Source organism: Octopus bimaculoides, chromosome 4 (assembly GCF_001194135.2).
Source record: "Octopus bimaculoides isolate UCB-OBI-ISO-001 chromosome 4, ASM119413v2, whole genome shotgun sequence".
Classification (NCBI taxonomy): Eukaryota; Metazoa; Mollusca; class Cephalopoda; order Octopoda; family Octopodidae; genus Octopus; species Octopus bimaculoides.
Genome location: NC_068984.1, coordinates 84,589,179 through 84,599,178, shown reverse-complemented (window position 1 = coordinate 84,599,178; position 10,000 = coordinate 84,589,179). Strand labels below are relative to the sequence as shown.

Here is a 10,000-nt window from a genome sequence, read left to right as displayed (position 1 = left end):
GTGCAACAAAATGCTTCATATTTGGTTGATTAAAAATGTAAGGCATTTCTCAAAATGCTGAATCTTACAAAGGAGATAACAGAGGACTGAGATATGTGGCGCACTGCTGTACTCAAGAAGACTCACCTACTATAACAAAATTGAGATCCTAAAACCAAGGTGCCATGTAAAAAGCACCTATGATGGAACCACAAAAAAAACACCCAGTACACTCTGTTGAGTGGTTGGCATTAGGAAGGACATCCAGTCATAGAAACCAAACCAAAACAGACAATGGAACCTGGTGCAGCCTGGCCTCCCAGTTCCTGTCCAGCCATCCAACCCATGCCAACATGGAAAACAGACGTCAGATGATGATGAATGGGCTTCTTTCAGTTTCCATTGGCCAAATCTATTCACAAAGCTGTGGTTGGCCTGAGGCTATAGTAGAAGACATATTACCCAAGGTGCCATGCAGTGGAACACAACCCAGAACCATGTGGTTTGGAAGCAAGCTTCTTACCACATAGCTACACATGCACTTATATGTAAAAAAAAATATTTTAAAAGCAGGCTGTAAACATCCTGCTGGAATTACTTTTACCACAGATCTACTGAGTCAGTACTGAACTGGAGTTGAATAAAAGCAAGAAGCCAGAAAGTATTCTGAATATGAAGATACTTACAGTAAAAATCATACTGAATGACCAAGCCTCAGCAGGCTTTTCAGCATGGGAGTAATAAATGAAATAAACTCTTTGGTCAGCATATTCAGGGACTTTGGCCAACGGTGGTGATTTTTCACTCAAAGACCATGAAACAAGAGATGTTTCTTGATGCGGCATCACAAATATGGTCATATGATCTGGACCTAGAATGAGGATAAAAAGAAACACGAAATTAGTAGGCATATTCATACATGATGATGATTATATACATATATACATATACATTCATTCACACATAGATAGATATATATACATACACACATACTCTTAACTCAACGGTAGGTGTATCCTTTGGGATAACTGGCAGCAAAACTACAACTCCACTCAAGATGTTAGTGTTAACTATGAGATCTTGAAGATTGTGACCAAAAGTCTGTAAGACACTCTACACTCTTTTCATACTTTCAGTTATCCCTGTCTCAGAACTTGTCCTTCTTCATATCCTTTGCCAATATTGCACACAGGAATCATTGTGTGCAAGGTTGAATGGCACCTTAAAATCAGAATGATCAGTTCTACCATTTGTGGGAAAAGTTGCCCTAATTTCAGATAAGGCCATGAACTTTTTGCCAAAATTGGATGGATCAAAACAGTTTTACCTATTCCATCTGCAGCATCAAGGAAAACTATTTCTCCTATGTCAGATGTTCCTAATTTTTTGATTCTCATCTAAGCTCACTTTTCTTTTTCTCTCATTTTTCTAAAACAAAGAGTACTTCATTTTGGTGGACATACTCTCCCAATTATTGAATGTCATTCATGGCTGATTGCCTAAAGAATCTGTCAAATAAAAGTTGAAGCAACTGTTTGCACTGAAAATGGGAGTCCACATTAATCAAGATCCTTGTCAGTCATAGACTGTAGAATATTTTCAATGAGAATCAATACCTGATTGCACACAGCAGAGGTAAATTCTAGGTGTAGGGTTTTGATTCTTATTGGGCTTGATATAGTATACCCTCTGTCATTCTGATGATTGGATGGTGAACAGGTACAAAAAATAACAAAGAAACTCATCATCTTACTTAAGAACACGAAGCTGCATCCTATTTCAAGTTTCTGTTCCAGTCTTCATGAGCTTCTCAGAGACATTTTCTGTGGCATGCTTTGCAGAATGTTACACGGATATATAAAGCAACTGCTTTGAGATGCTGTTCCATGAATATTATGCAGGAGCTATCTGAGATGTAAATAAGCTACTAATATTCTTCATGTAAAAATCCTATTCTCACTGTACCCAGATTTTATATACTAAATTAATATCTAATCATTTTTACTCTGCCTGAACTATTTTTATCTGGAACTCCTCACTATATGACCATGTCTTTCCAGCAAGTCCTAATCCTAATCATATCAGACTTAAAAACCGTTTACTCGATACAATCATTGTACACCCAAGAACACAAGTTATAAACACAATGAATACAATTATTCTACTACTGGATTTTTATCATCTTTGTAATCATCATCGTCCAGTGTTATAAAACCGGGTTCTGATTCTGTTAACGGGGGTGGCCAGATCTACCTCAATGCTATAGCAATCGCCCTCACACCTACTTCCTATTTTTTACTAAAGCAGGGAATACAGAATAAATAGACAAAAAGAGATGAGAAAACGATAAATTAAGGGGAGATAAATTAAGAAACACGAGGGCGTGCGTAGCGAAGGGAGATAACTTTGTTGATGACGACTGATAACATTATGACTTCAACATAGTTGTTCCACCTACTAGAAATTGCAGCTGGATTTCTTTTAAATTATTCTCTATGGCGTTAGAAAATGAACACAGCTAATGTATACCAGGTTACACCATACTTAAAGAATAGGCGGGATGATCATAACTAGAATGCCTATGATCGTAGAACCACACAATCAGGACCAACTTGAGGATAAGCAATATTAACAGTTACGGTGATATGGACTATTGGAATGCCATTCATTAGAGTCTGTTCAACCAAGAATCACTAAGGCTAAACAACTATTGCGCTAATATAGACACTATCAAAGATACCATGAAGAGAAGTGGATACACAATGTGTTGAGATTCTTTTAACTTTTTTCAGTGATAACACATATACATTTCTATGCTGAATTTGTTCAATGGTTTGATCTGTGATCAAATTATGAGACTACAACAATTACATCCTGATAAATCCACCGTGGACATTAAAAACCACACACACACCGTTATATTTTGTATTAGTATTTTGTCAGAAAAGACAGCAATTTTGAGCAGAATGTAGACCATTGAGCCGCCCCTATAATTTGACTGTTTTATTTTATCATCCCCAAAGGCAAAGTGTATCTGAGCAGTATTCGAACCCAGAAAATAAACATTCAGAAGAAATGGAGTAAAGTATTAAATTATATTTAAAACACTTCTTTTTTTTTTTTTTAAGATAACAAAATATTCAAGGGTGATAACTGTACGAAAGATTTATCTCCCTTTGACCTATCACTTATTTTTATACACATGCGTATACAGAAACCTAACTCCATCGATTTAAGCACACATGACACCTTTAAAGATTTGGTGGTTCAACATGTGTGTAGTATAAAATTTAGTCATAATTTTTTCATATTAAACTTATGGTATGAACAACTGAATGAGTGACACTTCAAACAAGAAAACTATGCCTTACTCAGTGAAAATTGGGTATACTGTTATTATCATCATCATTTAACATCTGATGTCCATGGTGGCAAGGGTTGGACAATTTGACTGGAGCTGGTAAACTGGAAGGCTGCACCAGACTCCAATCTTATTTGGCATGGTTTTCTATGGCTGGATGCCCTCCCTGACGCCAACCACTCTGGGAGTGTAATAGGTGCTTTTACATTCCACCAGCATGGGTGCCATTTGCTTGACACCTCGACTACAATTTTGCTGATCTTGATGGGTCTTTTTTGACATGATGTCAAAGTTCTCAGTCATTGCTTCCATGAGGCCCAATACTCGAAAAGAACTCAGCCACTTTGCCTCCGTGAGGCTCAACACTCGAAAGGTGCTCTTTACACACCACCACCATTGGCCATTGTAAATATATCAAATATTTCTTATCTATAAATTAAATCATCACCTTATCTATCAATTAAATCATCATCATCATCATTTAATATCTACTTTTCCATGCTTGCATGGGTCAAATGGAGTTTATATGAGGCAGATTTTCTACAGCCGGATGTCCTTCCTGTTGCCAACCCTCACCTACTTTTAAGTCAATATTTTCCCATGGCCAGACGCATTCTTGCAGAATACTGGAAATGAATGACACTGCTTATATGACAGTGACACTCATTTACAACTATCACATGATGTCAAGACAAGGAAACACAACCACACTCATTCACTCACACACACATATATATACATACAAGTTCTTTTAGTTTCATTGACCAAATCCACTCACAAGTCTTTGGTCAGTTTAGGACTATAGTAAGACACTTGCCCAAGGAGCAATATAGTGGGACTGAACCCATACCCATTTGGCTGGGTAGCAAACTTCAAACCATACAGCAAATGTCTGCTCCTATAAATTAAAGCAATCTTTCTTAAAAATCACTATTGTATTTTCTACTCAGTTTCAAATATATAATTAGATGTGAGAAAGTCACTGCCCAATGGTTTCAGGTTCAGTCCCACTGCACAGCACACTGGACATGGGTCTTCTACTACAGCTCTGGACCAATCAAAGCCTTGTGGGTGGATTTTGTAGATGGCAACTTAAAGATCATCATGTGTGTGTGTGTGTGTGTGTGTGTGTGTGTGTGTGTGTGTGTGTGTGTGTGTGTGTGTGTGTGTGTGTGAGTGTGTGTGTGAGTGTGTGTATGCATGTACATGCATGTATGTCTGAGTTTGTTTACATTTGTACTTGTTTCTATAAAGTTGCAAACCTAGCGCAGAGATGTTATTTTTAGTTCACCTATCAACAAATCATCCATTTACTTTGCACCTCCAAAACCAACTGGAATAAAGCGTTCAGTGCTTGGAAAACAGGGATAGTGACTAGGACATCTGGCTGTAACACAAATCTCAATAACATTTATCTAACACATTCTGGCATGGAAAACAGATATAACATGAATGAGTTAAGTGCATAATGATGTTTGTATAATACACTAAACATTAAGATTGGTGAGACAGATAAACTGTTGAACAAAAGAGAGAGACAGACAGGCAAACAGACAGACAGAGAAAGTGAAGATCCTCAGAAATAAAGAAAAGTGAAAAGATGTGAAATCACATACTGACAGCTATAATAAATAAATACAATTTAATGATGACAAAAAGTTGTCACCATTTAAACAATATATTCTTTATATGTCAGTATATGAGTGAAATATGGCTGTCAATAAGTGGACAATGAAACTACAAATAGTAACAGTAGTATCAATAACAACAACAAATGTAATTCATGGATGTATAAAGTAGTTGTTGACTCTTAAATATGTAAAGAGTGGCCATTGACACTTACCTATAACTGAGAATGTTAGTTCCACCTCCTTAGCAGAAAGTTTTTTTCGATTTTCCAATTTAACTTCAACCGAAGGGGAACGCAATTCTGTGTCGAGCAAGATGTAGGCGGATTTCCTGCATGAAAAGAAAATAACAAATGAAAATATCAAAACTGAGTAATTAGTTAAATGGGGAAATATTCTGCAAAAAAAAGAAATACCAATTGAATTTTCATCATGTACCAGTGAAATCTGTGAAAATGTAACATAGAAATAGAATATGAAACACAAACATTTCTGAACATTTCTGAGCAAAATAGATACATAAACTTTTAAATTCTATCTACTACTGTTGATGGAAAACTGTTGTTGGTGTTACTGTTATATTGTCTCAGATTAGCCCTGTTTGCGTAGATTTTTAAACAAAGTTGTTCTAGGTACAACAGGTGCTTCTATGTGACACTGGCACAGGTGACATATAAGGTAAAAGTCTTTTTACCTTATATGTCATCCAGCATCAGCAAATTAAGTACCACTGATACAGTCAATCACCTACAATTCTACATGCACCTCAATCTAAATATTAATACTAAAACCATGCATTGATTGACAGACAGTTGTTACCTGAGATCAATAATCCAGAGCATTGGGTAATAATATGGCCAGCCACAATAAGGTCCTTCACATTTCATCTTTACACTGCTTTTGAAAGCTTCTGGCTGTGCTTCACGAACTCCTTTTAAACCATTGTGATCCAGTGATATAAACCATATACCAGAATCTGTGTGACTTACATTGCCTTGCGCATCATGAAATCGTCTTCGAATATGCTGTAAAAAAGAAGATAAAGATAAAACAGCTTATAAAGAAAAAGAAAACATAAAATTATCACAACAATCCATGCTGTTTACCATTTTTTTTCTGGCATAGTCAGAGGAGGAAGAGTAAACTAATGAGCCTCTTTTAGGTGTCTCCAAAACTTGGAAGGAAAAGCAGAAGTTATCATCAGGTTAGAGACTAGCCAAAAGGCTAGTTGATAACCCAAAAGGCTTGCCAAAGGGTAGTTTCCATTTAAGGCACCACAGGCCACATTGAAGTGCTAAAACAGGTGATGAAATAAGTCTTCCACCTCAAAACAGGAGTGGTCTCTTTGAAGGGTTTCTAAGCAAGGCTTTGACAAGCACAAAGCTTTGGTAGAAGACTTTTGCCCAAAGATGCTCTGCAATGGAATCAAACTCAAAACCAAGTAGCTACAAAACAAATTTTTTAAACCAAAAAGTCATATTAAGATTTTATTTAATACCTGTTATAAATGGCAGAATAGTGTTGAGACTAGTGTGCTTGCAATAAATGACTAAAGGTTTATGGGTTTAGAACACTGGAGCTGTTTAAAACAAATTCTACTCTCATTTCACAGTTGAGTGATTGTTAAGAATGAGAAGGAAGATTTCCAATAGTGAAAAAAATCATAGTTGTATTAAAAATATGTAAATGTTCAAATACTAAAACCAATCTTCAAAAGTCAGTATGGAGAATGGTTGAAGATAAAAAAATCATTAAAAAATTAAATGAAAGAAATAACCAGAAAAGCTACAAAGATTTCAGATAGTTCTGTTGTATAAGCTAATTAGAAAACTAGCTTTATACTTCTCATTAAAGTTTGTCTAATTGATGATAGTGGCAATCTACTGCTAGTACACTGGTAACCAACTGCTGCAATGTTCATAACTCACTGCTGCATTATGGACAACAACATTGGCAAACCACTGCAGGAACAAAGACAAAGTAACAATATTGGCAGTCCACTTTGCAATGCTTTGTAAGCCAGCTGCTGCAGCAACACTAGCAATTTGCCATAATGAAACTAGCAACACACTGTAACAATACTAGCAATATACAATGCTGGCAAACCTACTGCAGTTATACAGGCGACCAACTGTAACAACACTAGCAATGCAATGCTGGCAACCTACTAGAGCAACACTGGCAAACCACTGTAACAAGACTAGCAACATACTAACACTGTTGGTAACCCAGAGCAGCAACGTGTGCAGACAATTTGCTGTCAGACAATTCCCACATGGCCTCAGACTCAACACAGAGGCCTACATCAAGTGCTTGGAGGAGGTTGTGCTGCCCTGGGTCAAGGGAGTGGTTGCTGAAACACCCTGTATCTGGCAACAAGACTTTGCACCATGCCACACAATTGTCCTGTTTGTCAGCCAATTGTCTATTGACAAACTGTCCATCTACCAAGCAGCAACACTGAGAACAACACTGCCAATTTACAATCTACATCCCAGCTGCAGAGCTACTACAAAGTTTTAAATTTAAATTGGACATTCAATACTCAAGATAGGTTTAGTAGTTTACAGTTTACAGTTGTCATCAAGTTTTTTTTTTTTTACTTCATTTTAATAGTTTACTGTCAACATGGATTTCCTATGAAGTAGGAATGGTACCAATTAATCTACTAATTTGAACAGTAAAATGTGTTTACTTAACAGAGAGAATACAAGGAATGGTCACAACATCATATAGTGAGGAAAGACATCTCTCCTGGGATCAAATGCCAGTGTATGGTGGTGTTTAACATAGAATGTGGTTCTGAAAACCATCTCTCACACGCCCCTGTAATATGAACCGGCCAAGGATCCAATGGCAAAGATGGCCAGCTGAATACTGTACTAGTTTTTCCAAATCATCAGTAGGGTTTGAACTCAGCATTACAAGTCGATAAATACCTTTCTTAATTTTTAAAGCTAAGCACGATCCAAATGTGATCAATGCCAGGCCCGCCTGACTGGCTCCTGTGCCAGTGGCACATAAAAAGCACCCACTACACTCTCAGAGTAGTTGGCGTTAAGAAGGGCATCCAGCTGTAGAAACATTGCCAGATCAGATTGGAGCCTGGTGCAGCCACTGGCTTTCCAGACCTCAGTAAAACCGTCCAACCCATGCCAGCATGGAAAATGGACATTAAATTATGATGATGATGATGATAGCAGCTAACAAAAACAAAAAGTTAGAAGCTGGTTTCTTGTCTCTAATTCTGCATTGTGTTGTAACTGAGATATTTGACTCTTCAGTAATTCAATCCATTTAAATGCAAATAGGTGCCATGGGGTAGAAACAATGAACTCTTGAAGTCAGTAGACCAGCACAGTGATTTGAACCAATGATGAAGTCTCAATGCAGTTACTCAACTTACTGGAAATGGCAACCAACTAAATTTCCCTCAGGCAGCACTTCATAATCCTACAAAAGGCACATTGAGAAATGTAGTCTTGGGTGGACTGTACCTCAGAAAATGATTAGATGATCATGGCTGGATTGTATTTGAACAAGCAGAGCCCACCAGGAGCTAAACAACAACAATCCTACAGTAATTCTGTTGCTTTTGTTATGTTTGGCATTTTAGATTTTAGAAATAACCCAGATATTATAAAGAAGGAAAATTATGATATCTTACAAGCTAACCTACAAGATATGATAGCCAAATTACCCTCAAATCACACCCACACTACCATCCTAAAAAGGTCACATTGCACAATGTATACTTGGTACTTCTAAAACGATGGTATGGATAGTTATGCTCGATCGGGGCTGATTTAGAACTAAAACACAACAGCAACAGTATGAAGACTTACTTTCATAATCAGACGTTGATAAGCTGGTTTCTTGTCATCAAGGCTGTAGGGGAAGCCATAGTCAGTGAATAATACCACCGCAAAGCCAATAAGAGTGATTACAGATAAAATGCCAACTAATTTCTTCAGGCCACTGCTGACTATCCATATATTAGCCTAGAAAAAAGAATATATCTAATCATTAGTAACAATAATAACAAAGAAACAATAAAAAGTACAACATTAATAATAATAATTTTCTAATTTAGGCATAAGGGACAGCAATTTTAAATGGAGACAGTTAGTTAATACCACTGACTCCTTTACTTCACAGGTACTTTATTTTAATGACCCTGGAGGAATGAAAGTTAAAATTGACTAAAGCGAGATGTGAACTCTGAATAAAAGGAGCCTTAGCTTGCCACAAGGAATTTTGGTCAACTCTAACAGTACCACTACTTCATCACTTTCCAGTGATAAATACAATAACAATATTTATGATGAATTTTTTCCTAACATAGGCTCAAGAGTTTTTTTTTTTTTGTTTTGTTTCTTTTAACATTTACTTTACCCCCAGTGCTTTAGTAGTACTTTATTTCACCAGTTGTGAAAAAGTGGGAAGTACAAACATAAAGATACTAACGCTAACACATAAATATATGCAGCAGGCGACCACACAGTCTCCATCAATCAAATTTATTCATAAGGCATTGGTCAATGCAAGGGTATTGTAGAAGACATTCGCTCAAGGTACCATGCAGTAGAACTGAATCTGAAACCACACTGTACTAAAGTAAACTTCTTAACATGCCTGCAACTGTGACATGCCTATATGTATATATATACATATATAGATACATATATACATACATACATATATATATATATATATATATGTACATTTATCAACTTGTGATGCAAGATTCCTGATGTAAAATCATGTGTTGCAACAGATATTGTTGTATTTCGGGATGGTCACACACAAAAACGTAAAGTGGTGCTGAAGAGGTCACAGATGTGTGACAAAAGATTTCCAGACAATGGACATGAGTTAAAATAAACAAAAAAAAATAAGGACAGTAATAAACGAGTTAAGAACAAAAATACAGTGCATGTGTTTATTTGGCAAAAAGAAAAAAAATGACCATACTGAAATGATATATATATTATATATATGTGTGTGTGTGTGTATATGTATGTATATATAT

At 36.4% G+C, this 10,000-nt stretch overlaps 1 protein-coding gene across 1 annotated transcript in view; it reads right to left on the bottom strand.

The window, feature by feature from the left end:
* The window catches only part of LOC106870731 (endoplasmic reticulum metallopeptidase 1), a 94,358-nt gene that overhangs the window by 8,386 nt on the left and 75,972 nt on the right, over positions 1-10,000 (bottom strand). Inside the window, exons 10-13 of the mRNA XM_014916905.2 lie at positions 8,814-8,969; positions 5,788-5,993; positions 5,184-5,299; positions 666-850 (exon numbers count right to left, since the gene is read on the bottom strand). Of these exons, the coding sequence (XP_014772391.1) occupies positions 666-850; positions 5,184-5,299; positions 5,788-5,993; positions 8,814-8,969 (663 nt within the window). The remainder of the gene's footprint in view (positions 1-665; positions 851-5,183; positions 5,300-5,787; positions 5,994-8,813; positions 8,970-10,000) is intronic.